This window comes from Plectropomus leopardus, chromosome 7, assembly GCF_008729295.1.
Source record: "Plectropomus leopardus isolate mb chromosome 7, YSFRI_Pleo_2.0, whole genome shotgun sequence".
In the NCBI taxonomy this organism is placed as follows: domain Eukaryota; kingdom Metazoa; phylum Chordata; class Actinopteri; order Perciformes; family Serranidae; genus Plectropomus; species Plectropomus leopardus.
Window position 1 is genome coordinate 18,944,884 of NC_056469.1, and position 20,890 is coordinate 18,965,773.

Below are 20,890 nucleotides of genomic sequence, written 5' to 3' on the forward strand. Positions count from 1 at the left end.
GTTGAAACGTGAATCTGAGGTTGTAGTAACATCCACAGACCACAGATGGCTCCCATACAAGTGATTTATAGTTTAAAGTCCTACCTTATCAATCAATCTCTGGAATGCCCAAGCAGTAATAAAAAAGATGTGTGGTGTAGTGATGATGACTCACTGTGACAAATACAGAATCATATGGCTTAATGCACGCTCACACGTTCCCGTACATGTGATTTTAGATGCTGATAGCAAGCTTAGTAAACAAATAAACAAATAAATACACCCTGACCTCCTACACAAAAAAACAGACACCTACTCTTACAGGGGGGCAGAATCTTATGTTGTAGCGCACATTCAAAGAGGTGGAGGCAAAGTACAAGTCAGATTCCACAGCAATATAACTACACAGCAGATAACACTGACCATACACACTCAGAGTGTCAACATGACTGGGGCGAACGGCATGCCAGAGATGATGAAGCTGGAGAGTGTGTCGTTGTATCCTCTGGGCTCGACAGCTGCCTCTGTCCCTGAGATGCTGTGTATCTTCGGGACCGGGGACTTAGGGCGCTCTCTAGGCCAGCGTCTGCTCCAGTCTGGCTACAGGGTGGTGTACGGCAGCCGCAGACCTCACAGCTGTGGCCCCTTACCTCAGGGAGCTCAGGTACGACACATGGCACAACACAGCACTGTCAGTCTGTCAAAATATACAAAAAGGTGAGTGTGTATGCAGCTCAAACATGTTCATGTAATGTCTTGACTTGATGTGTTTCTTTACAGGTGATGGACCATGCAGCGGCGGCCCAATCAGCCAGTCTTATCTTTATTTGTATTCACAGAGAACACTATGAATTCCTAGAGACAATGGCGCCTCATCTTGCAGGAAAGGTGAGTCAAGTTTTGATGTTAGAATCTGTAACAATTAGCACAAAAATCCCTAGCATTCATAGGGGACAAAATAGCAAGTTTTTTCCAAATAAATTAGCTCACTTAATATACTTCCCCTACATCTGTGAATCTACATATTGATGATCACCATATTGCTCCCAGTGAACTTGGCATCAATTGTTAACCAGCACTGCGTTATTATGTACATATCACTTACTATTATAATGCCTGCTTGTGGAAAGAAGTTACAGAATGTAAGTAAGTGAAAGGTTATCATGGAGTAATAATAATGCTTTCTCTGTAACAACTACAGTGATGAACTGGGGGCACAAAAATAGTAACTAATATGTACGTCAGTGATCACATTCACTTCCATAGGTTGAGGCGACAAAAAAAAAAATAATAATAATAATAAATCATGATAGCTTGGCTTAAAATAAGTATGCTTGCTACTTTCCTGATGTAACATCACAAAACATACATCACCAGTGTAGTATAATACACATATTAGAATACTATATTGTTAGTGAAATACACAAATGACTTTTGGACAAGAACAATGGTAAATGGACTTGCGTCATATAGCACCTTTCCAGTCTTTCGACCACTCAAAAAGCTTTCACTCTACATGTCACATTCAGCTGTTCACAGATTCATACACTTGTGGCCAAGGCTACCATTCAAGGTGCCATCTGCCACTCAATTTTAAAACATTCACCTGCACTCATACACAGACCTCACAGCCTTCGGCGAGCAAAATATGATTCCATGCCTTTCTCAAGGATACTACAACATGTGGACCGGAGGAGCCGAGGATCGAACTGCCAGTTAGTAAATAACCTGCTCTACCTCCTGAGCCACAGCCAACCAAAAAAAAAAAAAAAGCCAATTAAAGAAAAAATAATAAAGTTTTAGAAAATGAAAACCAATCAGCAACAAACATAAAAAAATGACTGTATTTATATTATATATATTCAATATTATTTATATTTGTGACATTGAAACAGTATTTACTGTGTTACAAAAAGTAATGTGATTACAGTAACACCTTAGTTTGTAAAGCATTACTCCGGTCAGTGTGCATAATCAGAATTTTTACTTTACTGATTTCTGATAAACTCAACACTCTCCTTTTATTGTAAATGAATATGAGACAAGATACGACTTAATTGAATTGATTGAACACCTTTTTTCTTTTGTTTCCTCCACTCGATGGGTTGATTACAAGGTGCTGGTGGACCTCAGTAACAACCTGAAAAAAGACATGTACCCAGAGGCCAATGCCGCCTACCTGCAGAGGTAACAGACTCCTGCTAACACAAGATGCCTCATTCATAAATACGCTGTATATGTAAATGCCTCCATCCTTGTGAATGTAATGTTTTATTCCAGTCATGATCTCAAAAAATTGAGCTAACTTTTCAAATTTGGGTTTATTGTCAACAATCATTTTTGAAACAGTAGGTACCACTTTTTTTTTCCAATGCTGGCTGTCTTTTTGGGAAAGTGCTCCTAAAAACCACTTAGAGCATGAGACATCAAAACTCTCAACTGAATCCAAAAGAAATGAAAAAAAAAAATTGCGGGGTTGTAGCTCCCTTGGCAGGACAGCCTGCTGTGTTTCTATTCAGTTGAAGTGGAAACATTGATTCTCCCCATTTTGAGGCCCTTCCTTCCCTGTCTGTGTATTTGTCGAAAGAAACAATAGCAACTTAAGTCCTTTCTGTGTGTTCCTCAGACTGGTCCCTGGAGCTGCTGTGGTGAAAGGCCTTAACACGCTGTCTGCCTGGGCCCTGCAGAATGGACTACTGGCAGGAAAACAGGTGAGAGAGTAGTGGAAGTAAGGATTCTGTTAAAAGATGTCAGTGGGATCAAGAAGAAACAGAGCCAGGAAGCTTCCGGGCCTTAAGGAGGGCTTTGGTTGACTGGAGTAAAGATACAAAGACAGAGCAGAAACAGGAGGGGAGATTACCAACTTGAGCTTTCCGTGATGAGACATATTTGACTTCAAACCATGCAACAATAACAGCCTTCAACATTTTCTGGAGTACAATGGGATAAGTGGCTCTCAGACTTGTTAATAATAGGATATGAATGCTTTGCCATACAGCACGTAAAATCTAGGAAGGGAATTGATTTCATTTGTGCTGTTGCAAGATGATTGATTTTGCCGTCTCTCCATAACAATGCACGAGAAAACGAGGACAGTGCTTGTATAAACACACAAACAAACAAAGATGCTTAATGATGTTACAAAGTTGAAAGACCACTGTTTATTGCAGCTTTCGTTTCACAGCTACAAAGAGAAACAAAAACATGGTGGAACCTCTGGAGACCAAACCTGAATCTGCCTCGAATCCTCTTCAACACAAACAACACCTCCCATACACACACACACATACACACACACACACACACACACACACACACACACACACACACACACACACAGATACCACTGCATTGCTCTATTTTCTTTGAAAACAGGTAGCTGTGAGAGAGCAGGAGTGTTTGGATGTGTGTGTCTTTATCAGTGCATGTGTAGGTACAGTATATATCCACACGCACATGTTTGTAAGTGTGTGCTATTCCTCGGCTGGCAATTTGATTAGATCCACAGCGGGGCTGTGGCTCTGTCACATTTACATTCAGATGGAGATTTAGTCTGTCGGCCGTCCCCTGCTGTTACTGGTGCAGTAATGTAGGGAGACATGGCTGGCTGCCCAGTCCACTTATACACACACCTGGGGGAAAACTGCTCAATCCCACTGACTCCACTATATGCCTGTCAAAATGCACGCTCTCTCTCTCTAGTGCTCACTTGCTTCTCTCTCTCTTTGTATGATTCATTTTTTACCCCCTTTTACAAACAACTTAATCGTCTTATCACAGAGCTGTGAGTGTGGTAATAACCTTCAGCATAGAGAAGATCTAGAAATGGGATTACATACTGAACAGTATATAGTTAGCCTGTGTCTTTACATAGGCACACACTTCCAGGGGTTTCATCTCAAGATTACTAAGACAGCAGAGTGGAGATCAACAGAACAAGCGTTATTCTGTAGACAGACACTGAAGGTGTACTTGGAGCAGTCATGCGCTATATATTCCAAACAGGCCTGGTGAGTCATCTAACAATAATCACAGAGTAATTATTAGCAACTGAAAAACAAAAGCTGAGCAGAATGCAGCAAAAGGAAAATATTTCTAATTTTATTCTTACTCTGAGGCATTTTTGAAGAAAAACATCCATTTGGAGATTTTGAAAGCATTATTTCCCAACAACTGAACAAGTATTCACCTACACTGTGTTATTAGCAACTTTATCACTAGTGATAAATTATGACACTGGTAATCATAGAACCCATTGCCTATTGTGTCATGATAGTAAAACCTCTTAGGGCAAGGGCCAATATTTCAGTAGCTGGACACAATATATGAGATATACACGAGATGTTCGTCTTCACTTTTTGAAGCTGTCATGTCAAGCGAAAATTTAGAATTTGGCCAATGCATTTTGCCTCATTTGCTTTCCACATGGACAGTTTATCCATAGTCAACCAAATCCCACTCAAATATTGCCTAATTCTATGTAACTAAAAACAGAAACCGCAGTGCTTCCAATATCAAAACCCTGTACCACTGCCTATAAACTCTGCATAAATTCTACTAACATTAAAGACAAGGCTGACAATATTGGCTTTTTTCCCAAATGCCATGAAAAAACTGCAATGAGTTTAACCTAGTAGCAATCATAATTTGTGTAGCCAAAACCTGAGATAGCTTATACCTATGTGCCATAGCTCTCCATTATTGTCCAAAAACTATTAACTGGGTGACATGTTCCTTCATTGCAATAAATATGGGCACTGTATTATTTAAGTCAGTGTCATAAAATACTCACTTTTGCACCAAATCAGTGGAAATAGTTTTGAAACACATGATTGTTTGTTTTGTTTGGAAATGTTTGCTAAAAAATACAGTGCCCTGCTTTCAAAGAAATGATGTAGCCTTTTAAAAAATATACATTGTGACCAGCTTTGGGCTCAGAGACACAGACACTGTAAAAAATTTGGAGACTGATGAGAAACGGACTACCTTGTTGCTTTTTGGTCTATTCATGGTATTTTTTGATGGTAACAGAAATATAGAACACCACCACCCTTATTATTGACTCAACCCATGGCTATACTGCAGCCCCTTTTTAAAAATAACCCACTCTTCCATGCTTCAGGTGTACCTGTGTGGGAGCAGTGCAGAAGCAAAGCAGGCAGTAGCAGAGATGGCCACAAAGCTGGGCCTCACTGTTCTGGATAAAGGGTCTCTGTCTGCAGCCAGAGAGCTGGAGGACTTCCCCCTGCGACTGTTTCCAGAGTGGAGGCTGCCCCTGTGTGTGGCTGCCGGCCTCACTGCCTTCTTCTTCTTCTATCTCCTCATTAGAGATGTCATCTACGCATACGTTGAACAGCGGAATGATATCTCCTACAGAATCGCGTTGACCCTGGGAAACAAGGTAGAGATATGTCCCCCTCCGGTTTAGTATCCAGATGGTCTTTTGTGTTCCCTTTAAAGGATTCTGTGTTTATCCCCTGCTTTTTAGGTGTTTCCCATTGTGTCTCTCATCATGTTGTCTCTGTGTTACCTACCTGGTGTCATAGCTGCCTTCTCTCAGCTCTACAGAGGAACTAAGTACAGGTCAGACATTAAAAAAACGTCCTGTACTTGTGCAATTTGTTGTAAAAGTGTATCATTTTTTAAGCTCAAGTTTGCATTTTCCAGGCGCTTCCCTGATTGGCTGGACCGCTGGATGCTGTGCAGGAAGCAAATAGGTTTGATTGCACTGGGCTATGCTTTTCTCCATGCCATCTATACATTTGTCACTCCTACTCGCTATGCTGTCAGACACAAACTAATCTCGACTGTGGTGGATGAGGTATTGCAGACTGGTTTAAATCTTGCAGTGTTTTTACGTCATGCATGTAGAAAATTATGACAAAAAGCTAACCATACGTACAGTACTGTCTCTTTCTTTGTTTCTCTTAGATGAAGAACAATAAGACCACCCCATTCTACTTTGATAACACAGAGGCATGGGGACAAGACTCATTTTATGTGCTGGGAATCCTTGGCTTCTTTCTTTATGTCCTGCTAGGATTAACATCACTGCCCTCTGTGGGAGGCTCTCTCAGCTGGAGAGAGTTCAACTTCATTCAGGTCAGAGCGCAGTTGGAAATGTACAGTCCTTTATGTGCATGTGTTAGAGAGTTAGAGTGTGGGTGTGTGTTGAGTTCACCTTTAGGCCTACAGACAATATCAGTCATGTGCTCACTATCAGTAAAAAAACGTCTTTAAGGGCTGCTGTAATCTATATTTGGAGTTTCCAAGTTTTCATCAAGTTATTAAAGTGTTGTAAAAGCAATATGTCACTGGCAGTCATATCCCTGGAGTCTAGTTAGCTAACTGCCTAACACACGCGCACAGAGTGAAAGCCTGGCTGACTTTAGCCCAGGATCTTAAATGTTAAGTTATTCATTAAATTGAATTACGATACCTGGTATAATCCTCAGGGAGGAGATTGTTAATACAGGTCACAGGTCCATTTGTGTAAAGGTCAGGTCCTTAGGTAGACCTCAGGTAGGGACTGAGACTCAGAGATACAGGTCTAGGTCAAAATAATCCTTATGATCTGGTGAGAAGAGTTATGAAAAGCATATATATTAACAGGTATCAATCTACATAAACTATTTTTTCCCAGAGGTTGTCACCAGAGGAATGTAAATTATTGAATGTTAATGCTCACAGCAGAAGGATTTGCTGTTCTAAATGGGTTAAATAAGATCCCTGACTATCATTATAAGGGCACCATTCATAACTGCACTACATTAATATGAATGTTTCCTCATTGTGCTGTTTACTCTAAGTCACTGTGGATGAGAACATCAGCAGCCAAATGCTAAAAATGTAAATGAAAGCACATTATCCAAGTAATTAACAATAACTGAGCCTCAAAGGCCACTGGTGCTACAAAACCAATTACTCTGGAACGGCTGTGAAACAATTTGTATTTTTAGCTTATTGTAACACTTGTGGGTTCCACAAGCACAGAAAAGATCCAGACATTCATCTATCAGAAAAACACCACTGAAAGGTTCAGTGTGTGAAAGGTTTCTATAAATACATTCAGTTGGGAAGTTTTCATTTAACCAAAATACAGTTTTTTATTGGATTTTTTTATCATGCAAAATATGGTTTTTGCTTGCATCAGTGAATCTCTAATTCTGGAGTAAAACTCTACAAGGAATAATGTTATGTCTTATTTCTTTCCCTGCAGGGAGTTAGATGAGCAGCTTAACATCCATGAAGCTACCAACCCCACCTGCAGCCTGTTAGCTTAGCTTAACATGAAAACTGAAAACCAGAAAAAAACAGCCTGCTTTGCACTGTCTAAAAGTCACAAAATCTGCCTCCCAACTCCTCTAAAGCTCATTTATTAATTTGTTGTATCTCACTTGTCTGTATAGAAAAAGTAGGGTGTAAAAACAATAAATTGTGGTTTTCGGTGAGTTTATGTGCCGAGTGTGGTAACGTCCTGGGATATAACTTGTTAAATAAAGAGCTTTAAGGGGCTTTCACATTAGGGCCACAGGGTCAAATCAGAGTACACTTGATCACAATGTCCAATTTGTTTATTTAGTTGAACACTATGCACGGTACCCGGGCCTGGTTCATTGATCCATGCCTGAATCCACTTGAAAAGGTGGTCTGTTGTATGATTTGTGTATACTTTGAGATGATACGCATCAGTTGTGAACACCAGCTATGCCAAAACAAGAAAGTAGAATGCTATATAACACGACTACAAGGAATTTTTAACTGGTTATGAAAAAGTCTCAATTTAATATCGGATATCGGTCGGAGTTCTGGCAGAAGGCAAGAGCGGAGAGCTCTGCAGTGCCCATCTGCAGCACCATGTAGCTCCACAAAAATGTCACGTATATAATGACACAAGTGTAGGCCTTCTCAGGTATGGATGAACATTACTAAAATAAAAACTGGCCAGCAGCAAAGAAATCATACTCAGGCACAGTAAAAATAATGAAAATGCCCTTGGAGTTGCTGGGAGTTGGATTTTGTTAGCAGTGTCCACCTGTTTACCTTGTGCTTACCTAAGCTAACTGGCTGCTGGCCCTTATTTACTCTATAGACCTGTGCGTGGTATCGACCTTGTCATCTAACTCTTTACAGGAAAGTGAATAAGCATTTCTTCTCAAAACATTATACTATTCTTTTAACATTACCATTTTGTGATTTTATGTTTTTTCTTAGTCAAAACTGGGCCACCTGACCCTGCTCATATGCACAACACATGGCTACATCTACGGCTGGAACAAATTTCTCCGTCCATCTACCTACAAATGGTACACTCCACCTGGCTACATGCTCTGTCTGACTGTGCCTTCTGTGGTGCTCGTGCTTAAAGCACTTATCCTCCTCCCCTGCGTGGATCGAAGCCTAACCCGCATTCGACAAGGCTGGGAGAGGACCCAGCCAAGAGAGGAGGAGGTAGGTAAGGCCACCAACTTGTGAACTCTGACCTCTGAGGTCTGCTGATTACTGAAATTCAGTCATTGTCATTGTCATCATTTCATTCAATCATTATTTTCAGGTGGACAAAAAAGCATGTACATAACTATATATTTTAAACAGTATGTAAAACAGGCCTTCTGATGAATATGAAGTGAAAAATATTTATATAAATTATGCCATAATTACAGTATCCCATGTTTTGATTTTGCAAAATAGGAGCTATTACTTTTCAAAAATTAGGAATTCAGGTTGGTATGTCAAATGAGTGATACTTTGGAAAAAAACGACATATCCAAACATAATTTTGTCCATGCTCAGTTGGTGTGTGTGACTGTGTCCTTTGATCAGTCTGCACTGCCTACTCTCAATTGTGCAATAGCCAAACAAAACAAAAAAGTATAGTTTATTTCAGCCAAATGGACAGGTCTCCATGGATATAAATGTTTTTAATGTCTATTTCCTTTGAGCTAAGAAAAAAAGGGAATTCATGTTTGTGCCGTATCGTTTTCACAGACTGTGGTGAAAAATAGATTGATATCCCCCGCTGACATCCATTGTTTTGATAAACATAGGCAACAGTTTCCGCTTCCCCCTCTCCTTTCCCTTCAAGTTGTGCGATTGTATCCCTGAGGTTGCTCTCTTTTCAGGATGTTATTGATCTCCCTGTTTTCTAACACAAATACCTCGCTGCCCAAACCTGCCTGCCTCTTAAGGGCATGCAAACGTGCACTCTAACACACTACGGATGCACATACGCAGTATAAAGGGAGCAAAGTTAACTAATTATATTACCACATGCAGAGTCGACACACGCATGCACATAGATGCATGTATACATAGCGCTGACACCATAGATGATCACAGATTTGGAAGCCAAAAGCGGGCTAAGGAGGAAGATCAGGTGTCTTTTATACATCTAAAGCAGGGTTACAGAGGGCTAACGCAGGTAGATAATAAGAGCATTTACAAGGAGGCAAAGCAGAATGTAGGCTGTATAACAAAGTTAACATAGACAGTCCCCTCAATATACACTGATAGCAGATAAGAAGCAGCTGGGAAGGCAGGTGACTTGATCAGGTGATAAGCAGAGGTGGCGAAGTCAGTAGTGATGGCTGGTGGTGTAGAATGGCAGGTGTGGAACAACAAGATGCCTTAGTATGTACAACACTAATCAGATGATCGAGATGCAGAGGAGGGAGGAGAGTAGGATGGAGCAGCTGTCACCATGACAGAGTCTGGTGCTACAAGAGAAATATGCAGTGCCTTTTTTGCCTAAAGCAGAACATTTAGTCAGAGGCATCCTGTTATCTAGCATCTAACAGCATTATCTGCACACACAATCTGCAATCCCTTACACCCTCTCACATTGTGTTGTTCTCCTATTACCAAAGAACTGCTGTTGATTTTAGCCTGTTTCCCGCTCCGTGTGTGTGTGTGTGTGTGTGTGTGTGTGTGTGTGTGTGTGTGTGTGTGTGTGTGTCTGTGCCTGTGCTGATCTATAAATGAGATTCCAAGATCGCCCTGGGAAAGAATTAAGATGTAGCGACATACAAAAAAAGCTGTGAAACAAGCTAGCTCTCCTTTTGTGTTTAATTTCAAATGCCTATAGGCAACCCTGAAACCCAATGAGATTCTGTGTGTCCAGCTGTGAAGGCTCACTTTTGTGTGGACACAAATATAAAGCTAAAAATTGTGGGTAAAGACATAGTGTGGATGGCATGAAAAGTTCACCCAGGATTCACTCGGATGTTAAATGATGAAACATTGTATCACCATTCAACGGTTTGTGTGATCTTTGGATTAGTTCCCCATGAGAGGTATTACAGGCTTAGCGTAAAGTAACGTAATCAATGTAAAGTTACGGAAGCTAGGTTTTGGCAAGTAAAGGTACCGTGGCAATTTCAAGGAAAATAGACATGGTGGAAATGTACCTTAAAATTACTCACAAGACTCAAACACCCGTCTCCTGGGAAAAGTTTTGGGGAAAGTCTGTTATTTTGTGACCCATCCACCAACCCAACCTCCAATGTGATGGGTACTCTTCCTTTTCTATTCCTGTCAGTGCATTACTGATATAATTGCAGTCTTCCCAAATACATGGGTTATAAACAAATTACTGGCTCATGATTATGGAGGATATATATAAATTTTGGTGCTTTGCTTTTTGTAGGAAAACATACAAACAGAGCATGAGAATAGCCTAAATAAAAACTGCATGGTACTATAGATATAGCTTAAGCTTTTGCACATTTGCTTTGTAACAAAATGATCTTTTGTCTGAGGAAGTTCTAATGCCCGAAATGTCCCACATGTGGAGATAATTGACTACATTTTAATGGGATCATGCACTAGTGTGCTGACTTAAATTATTCTTTCATATCTATTTTTGCTTGGTCCAGCACCTAGTTTTTATCACATTTCAATGTGCATGCTGCTTGAACTTTTCTCTAACAAAATGACCTTGACATGAAATCCCTTGAAATTCATTGTCTAAGTACTGTAAAATTATTTTTGTGAAGTTGAAAATAATCTAAGAAATAATATTAATAATGCCCATGTCTTTTCCTTAATGGTATGAATTTCATATCATACGCAGGTTGAAGAGATAAGTTTTAATTACTCAGCAACATTGTTTTCAGCTTTATCTTTCAAGCATCTTGATGTTTTGTCTTGTCTCAATAGTGTTTTCGCTCAGAGAAATCCAAGGTTGTGCAGACATTCAACGTCCACATTTTTTAGTTCTAAAACTTAAATCCGGTGTTTTGAAAGGAATATGTCTTTACACAAAAAAGGCTGTTTCCCAAACTCTGTTTATTTCGTTGTTTGATGGATTTTTGAATTAAGCTTGTTTTGACTTCTGAAAACCTTGAATTATGAGCTCTCTAGGTTCAAAGAAAAATTGTTACCTGAAATAGATTAAATAAAATACTTTACCCAAACACTAAATCTTTCTCATACCGATCAGAACTCTGTAATGCTTAAGGATTGCATTTAAGACTGTATAACTCAGCACAGCATGGGGCACATGCTCTGTGGCTCAGGACATCAAGGAGGCAAATGACATCCCAAGCGACAGTGTTTCTCATTGTCCTGTAAATTGAACTTTTACAATTTGCCCAAACTCTCAATCTCTCAGTCTGTTGAGGTAAAAGTTGCCCTCCATTACATCAGTAAGCAGCTAGCATACCACAAGGGGCTTTTTCCAAGTTCTCACGCAGCACATAGTGCTTAATTGATTCAGCAGGAATGTCAAAAGAGAGGCATTTAAGGTGAGTAGTATTACTGCTATAGCTCCTATCGTGCAGCCTAATTTATTGTGGGAGAACCCAGGAGGTTTGCAAATAGCCTGCAGCATCACTAGGGCCATATAGTTTGAGCAAATACTGCAATTCATTCAGAACAGGAAACTTAGTCTAGCAAAGGGGGGGATGAGGAAAGGCAGGTTATCCTGCCAATGAACTGAATAATGCATTTCTTCCACTTTATGGCTGACAAGGAACCTAATCTGCAGATTTGGTATGTAGTTCCTCTTTGCTCTAAACTTGACAGCAGCATGTGGTGAGTAAACACATCAGTAACAAGATCAGCGCAAAACACAACGTCATGCCTACCAGTGAGAGGGCTTCTTCAATCGGCATTCTTAAGAGCAACAATTAATTATTTTGAACATTTTTTCATAATACACGGGTTTCTCAAAGAGGTCACAATTGTTGTATTTACAATGTTTGATCACTTACTGATATCATATTTGCTTTATCTGTTTTTGTTTTGTTGTTTGTTATTCAGTTTTACTAACATCAGGCTTAACAGTCATTCAGCAACAGAAATTATTCAAGCACAATAATAATGAGCATTTGCAGTTTCATAAGACAACACAATGCCACAGATGTAACAGGTTTGAGGGAGTGTGTCGTTGGCATGCTGACTGTAGGAATTTCACCAGAGCTGTTGCCTGTTAGCAGAATGTTCCTTACACTACCATAAGCTGTGTCCTATGTTGTTTCCGAAAAATTCTCGGAAATTTTCTCGGAAGCTTTGGTGACATTCCTTCACTCAACATGCCAGTGGCACAGTCCCTTAAACCATTTGTGGAGCAAAAACAAAAGTGCTGGGTTTCTGTTTTTTGTTGAGTGTACATTTGAATTGAAAAATCTTTCTACACCCTTACTCATAATTTGGTTACATTATTATAATTTATTTTCAGGGTTCAAAACAAAATATATGAAAATCAACCTGAAATTATAAAAGTTAGGCAGACAAAAATGGTAATTTAAGGACGATGCCTCCACCCCATCCCCTGTGGAAATTATTTCCTTGATGACACTGATGCAGCAACCAAAGACAGTGACAGTGCTGTCAAAGGTTTACATTGTAATTGCATATAGGCTAAAATAGGCAGATGTGATGTACAAAGTAGAGCTCTTGTAGCACCTCTGGGACCCAGAGCTGGAAAGGGCCTCATAAACATAAGGGGCCACCCATAAGGTTGTGGGCACCTCTGCCTTTCACTGATGAGCTAAATAGAGAATCACACAATAAGCAGCAGACGTAGCTGACTCAAGATGTATTACAAATTGTCGAGTTGAGTCTCAGTACATGGGACTACACTTCCCAGAGTGCAACAGCGAGAGGCAAGAGGGTGCTTGATTGCACTCTGATTTAGAGCACCTGGGAAGGACTGGGGGAGCTTAACAGTCACACACACAGAGGAGAAAGGAGCAAGAGGAGACAAAGGAGAGGAGACCCAAGTCCACCTTTGGATTCAGGCCAAAGACGCCAATGGTCTGTAGAATGTTTATTTGCTTCTTGTCGTCTGAAATGTGCAGCATTTATTTGATTTTCTGTCCAATAAGCTATCAAGATATTTAATTTTGAGCTTAAATAGAGTAAAAATATAGCATATATATTCTGTTAAATGTTAAAACACTACTCTTTTTCTTGATTATTCTTTATTCAATTTAAAAGGCTTAAATGATTAATTAATTGAAAATGGGTAATGTGTCAACTTTTTGGTTCTGTGCTGGATGGTAATTTTGGTTTTCTGTCTTTAAAGGTTTACAACCTATGAAACAAGACGACCAACCAACTAAAAATAAAATAAAAGTTTGAGTTGGAACCTTGAATCGAGTTGTCCTCGTGTCAGTTTGGTGGGAAAAAGAGGTGGACGTGACACAAATGTTACATTATTACAAATAGCAAATGAACAGTTAAACAGAAGATTGTGATTAGAAAAAAGGATTGTATTTTGTGTAACATGGCAGTTAAAAAAAAAATCAACTTCATAAAGCCACTGCACTTCCCAAAGACTGACACATAACTTTTTTAAGGCCACTATTTAAGTCTACAGCATGTTAGTGTATCATACTAAAAAAATATTACTTAATTGAGATCTTGTCTTAGTGTGACTACAACAGACAGGCCTTTTGTTTCCTTTCTATCACCACTCTTCCGTTGGTATTGAAGTGCAGTGCCCTCCAGTTGAGCAGACTCCCTGGGGTGAAGTTCAGATCATTCACGTAGTACTTGATCTCACAGGGTGAAAGGACGTAGTCCCACATATGGACATCAGAAAGCATGCCAACAAAAGACTGATCAATGGCAAACCCCCCGCCATATGAATCCTGCTCCTGTGGTGATTGAATAGAGTTGTGATAAAAACATTTCTGTGCTGTGCAAACAAGGGCAATATTTTTTTTAGTAAGTAATTCAAATTCACCAATCAACAGAAATTTCTGGAATTCTTTCAACTCTAATGTTTATCAATTACCTGTCCGAGGATAATAATGGAGCTCAAGATGTTTGATCCACCAATGAATTTCCTTACTGAGGGCTTTCCATCTAACCACAGCTGCACCACACCAGATGCAGAGTCCCATGTAGAACAAATTGAGAGCCACATGTTCAGCTTGTAGTCCTCTGCTGCAAATTCGACCTTTCGATTCTTGACAATGAGTTCAATCCCATCAGTGGTTTTGAATAGTAGGAAACCATTGGGAGCAGACGGTGTGGCCAGAGAGAAAAGCACGTGGGCTTTTTTGAGGTCTGTAAATGACCTGAGACAGACAGTTACAGCACTGATATTCTGTGCCGATGTTGTCAGTCTCACATTAGCCGTGTTAGTTCGCTCCAGGAAGGTAAACATTTCACCAGACAGATCTACAGTTAGAAAAAAAAGAAAAAATGCTTTATGTTCATGTAAGTTGTACAATGATCAAATAAAGCACACAGTGCCTCAGTATTTGCAGACATATACTCCCTAAAATATATAAAGATGTTTGAGAAATGTGCTTAATATGTGGAAGCAAACCCTGAACCTGCTGAATTTATTATATATTTTGCTGAGTCTTTTTACAAAATGTTAGGAACAAATGAACCAATGACACTTGTAATCACATTTGAACACCACTCACCATTTGGCCACATGCACGCACGCACGCACGCACACACACACACACACACACAATGTGTAATTGTTTCATTCTATTTATTTATTTATTTTGCAACAAACTGTATTCATGTGCATGTGTAAGGTTATGGCAAAATTCCTTTTACATTTCTGTCTGTCTAATAAAGAATATATATATATTTACCTTGTTGATCAGCAGCACATGCTGTCAGCATCACCAGGAGAAGCAAAAATGCCATCTGATACAAAGACAAATGAAGAGACACCAAAATATTTTTTTATGCAGTCCCACATACATCTTTCTACTTAGTACAATAGATTTTCCACAAAAATATGTTTCTTGGGTGTTTGCTTACTGGCTTTTTAAAAGTGCTTGATGGGTTGCATAATGTACAAAATATTTTTGTACTGTACATTTGTTATTGTAAAAAAAAAAGAAGAAATGCTCAGTTTAAATCCAGTAAATCAGATTCAGTTGGATTACTATCTGATACAATATACAGCAGATAGAACATTGGATATCATGTTGTGATCTTACCTTTCGGTCTGTGTCAGGATGCTGTGCACAACAATCAACAGGAATGGATTTGTAAATCAACAGGAGGGAGTTTTATGCCTTCACTTCTTCATTTCATCATGCCAGTGCTGTAAGTCTTGGACCTGTATGACTTCTTTGTAAACACCTTCCTTGTACGCAAAATTAAGAAATCATGTCTCTTGTTTTGAAAAAATCTCTTTATGCAGCAGTGTTGTTACAATGTTGTTATGAGTTTGCGCTTTTGCCCTCAGGCCGTCATTTTAGGGCTCCTATGGGGAGGACTAAAAGACTTTAGGTTTCATTCATCCCCACTGCAGTTTATTTACTTAATAGCAATTAGCCCCTCGATTACTCATGTTCTTTCTGCACTGTTATTGCTTATTTGCACATTTACACATTGCACTTTTTGCAATTCTTGGTAGTATTCTCCCATTTTTGATACAAGCTCTGGACTGAACATTTGCTAGTGATTTTGTATATGTATATGGTGCTTTTATATTGCGTTGGTTTTTTTTTCTGACTTTTATTACTGACTTCTAGGATCTTATTTTTGTGTAACTGTGTGTGTGTAGTATTTCTGCTGCGACACTTATTTCCCTTCATGGGATAACAAAGTGATTCTGATTCTGATTCAAAGAGTGGACAAACACATTACAGGCTTTTAATGCTATGTCATCAACTATATCACCTTCATACATGTCCAATTGGAGCTCTTTACAAACTGTGAAAAAAGTAAAGGTAAGGGACATTTAACAAAGTAACTAATATAAGCAATAAAACTGATACAAAGGGAAATAAGGAAATAAAATAAAGCAGTGCATATGAGAACAGTTGGAAACTCACGCCACATGCGTCATGAAGGCGAGGATTAAAGTAGGCCTACGTGACACCTTTTGTTCTCTTGTTCTGCCAAACCCAATCATAGAAGGGTATCTGGCTAAGTCACACATTAAACCTATCAATAAGAAAATAGGTCATTATATCTTACAACGTGTTTTACTCATTTTAGAGTATTTTATTTAGTACTGATGAACCAGCTGCATGCGGCTCATTGAAATGGAAAACACATGCTGCTTTAAAACATATTTCTGTGTGGGGATCAGTGAACAGGACACCAGACACTTTCAAACTGTTGTATTAAAAACATTTTAATTGAGTTTTATGTATTGAACAACACTTAGTCAAAATGCTGAGAAATCAAGACTGTGTTAATAAGCTAAAGGAACACGCTATCTGGCCCTGTCTCATAGAAATGTTATACAACTAATTTGAAACAACAAATATGTTTTCAGAGAAACATAATCTAAAGTGTATTAAGTTTTCTATTCATATAAAATGGAAATGTTGCCAATTAATGTATCTGGCAAGTCACAAAAATACTGGTTACTGAAGGGATAAGCTAAGGTTCACAAAAAAGCTTATTTCAGTTATCAGCAAAAAGTTCACTCAGAACATTTTTCAGCTGTTTTCCACCAAAATAGGCAATCTTGCAACACACCTTTTTTTCCTTTTATTATCCTTTCAATTAATATTTAACCAAAATTGCCATCTGTCTGTTGCCTTAACCAAATTGCATTTGTAGCCTGAACCCAAGACAAGAGTCTTTGTTATTACTTTTTCTTTCAATTAAAATGCAATGATGACGATGGCCGTAATGCTTTCATTGTCTAAGCCTAAGACAGAAGTCTGCATGCGAATCTGAATAACTGATGTCAAAGTCCTGCATCCTCCCCAGCCACGTCCTTACAAGGCCTACCTACTACATGAATGTAGAGTTATGTTATTTGTCCTGCAGAATTATCCTGATAACACTTACGCTACAACAACATAAAAAGCAATTTAGTAACACAAACAGACAGGGTTGTGCTATCAGTTCATTTTTGTACCATGCTCTTTATCAGTTTAAATGACTTGCTGCAGCAGAACATTAACAGCACAACATCCCATTTGTACTTTCACATCCAAATACTATATCCTCTCTGAAGAGGACTTCAGAGATGGAGGAGTCTGTATGCTCCTGCCTCCACCGACATGGTGAGATCCAGTGGTGACTGGGGAGAAACTTGCAGCTCAGAGCGAATGTTTTCGGGAGAATTGCGTCAGATCAGCCATAAGGATGAGCCCTGGAGAGGGAGCAGACCAAGATGACTAGAGAAAGCACAGTGAGGTCAGTGGGGAAAGACTCTAAGAGTTTTACTGAGCTTTCAGACACAATAAGATGTAATTGGTGGACAAGAGACAGGAGTGACACTCTTCATTGAAACTAAATTTTATTTTGGAGATCATTTCCTCATTGTTCCATTCCAAGGATTCAGAAGGTTTTTTTTATCTGATGAAAAACTGCTATCGTATTGTATTTATAGTATGCAAAGTGCACCAGGAGAGCTGGTACGAAACCCAGAAGGGTTGAGATTTACCAAACTCTATGAACCGGACAAAGTTGTTGTTGATTTGTGGTTTGAGCCAGAGGAATGTCACCTTGCTTAATTAAGGGTGTTGGCAAGCTTCATTTACAAAATGTTACCAAAGAGTAACATTTATAAACAGTTAGATCATATTGATAGTGCGTCTGTTAGACATCAGAGAAGCGCTGCACTGTGACAGTCACAGACATAAAGAGAGGATAATCTGACTTAAAGTAAAACGCAAAAAACGTGCATGAAACAGGTGTACAGTGGCATAAAGGATGATGTTGGCAGGCTGTTCCAATATACTGTTTATATGTTTTCCAATGAAAAAATGTAAATATAATCAAAATTCGCACATATCCCACATAATAATGAGCCTGTAATTTGTGCGTAATCCATGTATGAAATGCTGCAATCATGTAACTAATGAGTTTACGAGAGTAAAGAAGGGAGCGGTCGTGTAAGGAGGAAGGTTGGAGTGGTGGAAAGGTCATAACACACAGGACTTTCTTTAGTTGTTTGGAACATGTGAATTCTAAGTGAACTTTGAGTTTTTATAAAACCTAAAAGTTTGGTAAAGATTTGTTAGGTGGCGTGCATGAGTTATTTACATGAATTCATGGTATTGTATGTAGAATTTTCTCTTCGATTCAACTACAATTTACCAGTGGTCCAGATCTGTCGTAGGGGAAAAAACTCCTTGACCTGAAATTTTAATGCATTGATCTGGATGAATTTAGAGTGTAAAAAAAAAAAAAAATCAATATTACTAAAATAGGTTTTCCCTGTGTTCCTTTTCCTGTCTCTCTCATGTTTCCACCTCCCCTGTGTGTCTGTGTGCTTTGGCCATGGCTTTCCCTCACCTGGCTCCTGATTCTACTTACACTCCTGTCCTCAATCATCTCATCAGCAAGCAGTACAAAAACCCATGGACTTCACTCACTCATCGCCAAAGTGTTTCAACAGACTCCGTGGTAGTTACGTCTCGGCCACTCTGCAGGTTGTTACCAGAATATTTTTTTCTCTGTTTCTTTGAGCCTATATTTGACAAATCTTGTGCCACAGATCTCCAGCTTCTGCCTCAATGCCATCTCCATCTGGACCTCCTCGCCCTGCTTTCACTGCCCCAGCCAGTCCCAAATCCTCGTCCTCCGATCAGACCTGTCTGCCACTGCCTCCTCTCAACTGGCACATTCCCCAGCACTCTTCCCTAAAGAATCCCCTATCTTAATAACTCATCTGTGTACGAGTCTGCTTTTGGGTCCTACAAAAAAAAAAACAAACAAACAAAAAAAAAAACACCACAACCATATCTTCATCATCATCATAATCATGGCTTGTCAGTTTAGCCAAAATTTTGTATTCACTTTATGATTTCACAGCATATTTAAGCACAGCAGCTTATATTATATTTGCTATAAATATTCTCTCACTCAAACAGCTACCTCAGGTTCTTTATGCAGGTTGCTGTTCAGCATCAACATATCCTTATGCAATGGTTTGTAAAGCTCTCTTCAAATGATGTTACATCCCTCACTTTAAGTTAAGTTATTTAAAGTTACAAAGGTTAGTTTTAGGAAAAAGGAACATCGATGGTAATGACAAACCTTAATGATAATGTACTGATGGGCTGAACTTTCAAGAGACAATCAAGATTTTGAATTTTTTTTAAAGGAACCACATTCAGCACACAAACTATTCATGTAGATTTTAGACACTTTGTTCACACTGTGGTGTAAATAAATTCATATGGTGCACAAGGCAGCACCTGAGAAGCAACTGTACACATTGGGCTCAATAGGGACAACTTGTGGGCAGGTGCAGCATGGTAGGTGTGGAGGAGAAGCTAGTATGTGCAACACAGAGATTAACCAGATGATTGAGATACAGAAGAGGAAAGAGAGGATGGAGCAGCTGTCGCCATGATGCTGCAAGAGAATTATGCAGTGCCTTTTTTGCCCAAAGCAGAACATTTAGTCAGAGTCATCCTGTTATCTAGCATCTAACAGCATTATCTGCACACACAATCTGCAATCCCTCACACCCTCTCACATTGTATTTTTCTCTTATTACCAAAGAACTGCTGTTTATTTTAGCCTATTTCCTGCTGTGTGTGTGTGTGTGTGTGTGTGTGTGCGCGCGCACATGCGTGTGTGTATGTGCGCTGATGTATAAATTAGATAAAGTATTACAATATTGCTCTAGGACAGAATTAAGATGTAGCAATGTACAGAAAAGCTGTGAAACAAGCTGGTTTACATTCATCATTTGTACTCATGTTTAATTTCACACAACTGGGCAACCGTGAACACCATAATACGATTATGTGAGTCCAGCCATGAAGTCTCACTTCTATATGAGTATGAATAAACAACTGAAATTGTAAGGACACATATTATGGACCAAACTGCGTGTAGCATTCTTTTTTTTTTTCTAAAATGTGCTCTTACATGTTGAATAGATTGTGGTGGCCTTTGAAACCAGTCACTTATATATGTTTACAATAAAACCATCCCAAATCCATCCTGATTTTTTCCTCTTGCAATTAAAGTTAGTTTAGGAAAATCAAAAGTTGTATATAAGATCTCAACAAGCATATAAAAATAAGTTATTAAGGTATAAAGACTTTAAGGAAGTATTTCACTGATGGAAAGATGGTCTTTTCGTAAAACTAGGCTGTCTAAGCAGTAGAAAGAAGCAAAAACATTTGAAATCAGTGCTACATTACCAGATAAAATGGGAAAAAGGGGCCTGTGTGTATGTGTATCAACTGATTATAGCTAATAGACTTATGTCAGTTCTGCAATTCTCTGTCATTATAAAGGATTGGTTACAGAGTAAAATTAAATGAAGTGACTGTGCCTGCTCAAGAAATAATCCTGCCCGAAAAAAAAAAAAGCCAAACCAAAAGACCAAAACAAGCTATAATGTATTAATTAGTGAGCTCTAGAGACTTATTGTAGCCATAGGTTAATCTGCTATAGTGAATAAATGTATGCAGTTATTTCAGAAACAAAGTAAAGTGTTTACATTATATCCCATTTATTATTCACATTTTTTTACTTACAACATTTCATTGTTGAG

The 20,890-nt window shown here is 38.9% G+C and overlaps 2 protein-coding genes across 2 annotated transcripts; one reads left to right on the top strand and one right to left on the bottom strand.

Annotated features, from left to right (window-relative positions):
• Window positions 1-424: 424 nt before the first annotated feature.
• Window positions 425-8,454, top strand: LOC121946273 (metalloreductase STEAP4-like). Its single transcript, XM_042490775.1, has 9 exons — window positions 425-643; window positions 760-867; window positions 2,096-2,166; window positions 2,606-2,690; window positions 5,102-5,380; window positions 5,468-5,562; window positions 5,647-5,800; window positions 5,911-6,081; window positions 8,194-8,454. The coding sequence occupies exons 1-9, from the start codon at window positions 425-427 to the stop codon at window positions 8,452-8,454; spliced, it is 1,443 nt and encodes a 480-aa protein (XP_042346709.1).
• Window positions 8,455-13,859: 5,405 nt separating this feature from the next.
• On the bottom strand, window positions 13,860-15,099 carry LOC121946281 (C-reactive protein-like). Its single transcript, XM_042490784.1, has 3 exons — window positions 15,045-15,099; window positions 14,222-14,610; window positions 13,860-14,081 (listed from the first exon to the last, which is right to left on the bottom strand). Exons 1-3 carry the CDS (start codon window positions 15,097-15,099, stop codon window positions 13,860-13,862), a joined length of 666 nt encoding a protein of 221 aa, XP_042346718.1.
• Between the last annotated feature and the right edge of the window lie 5,791 nt (window positions 15,100-20,890).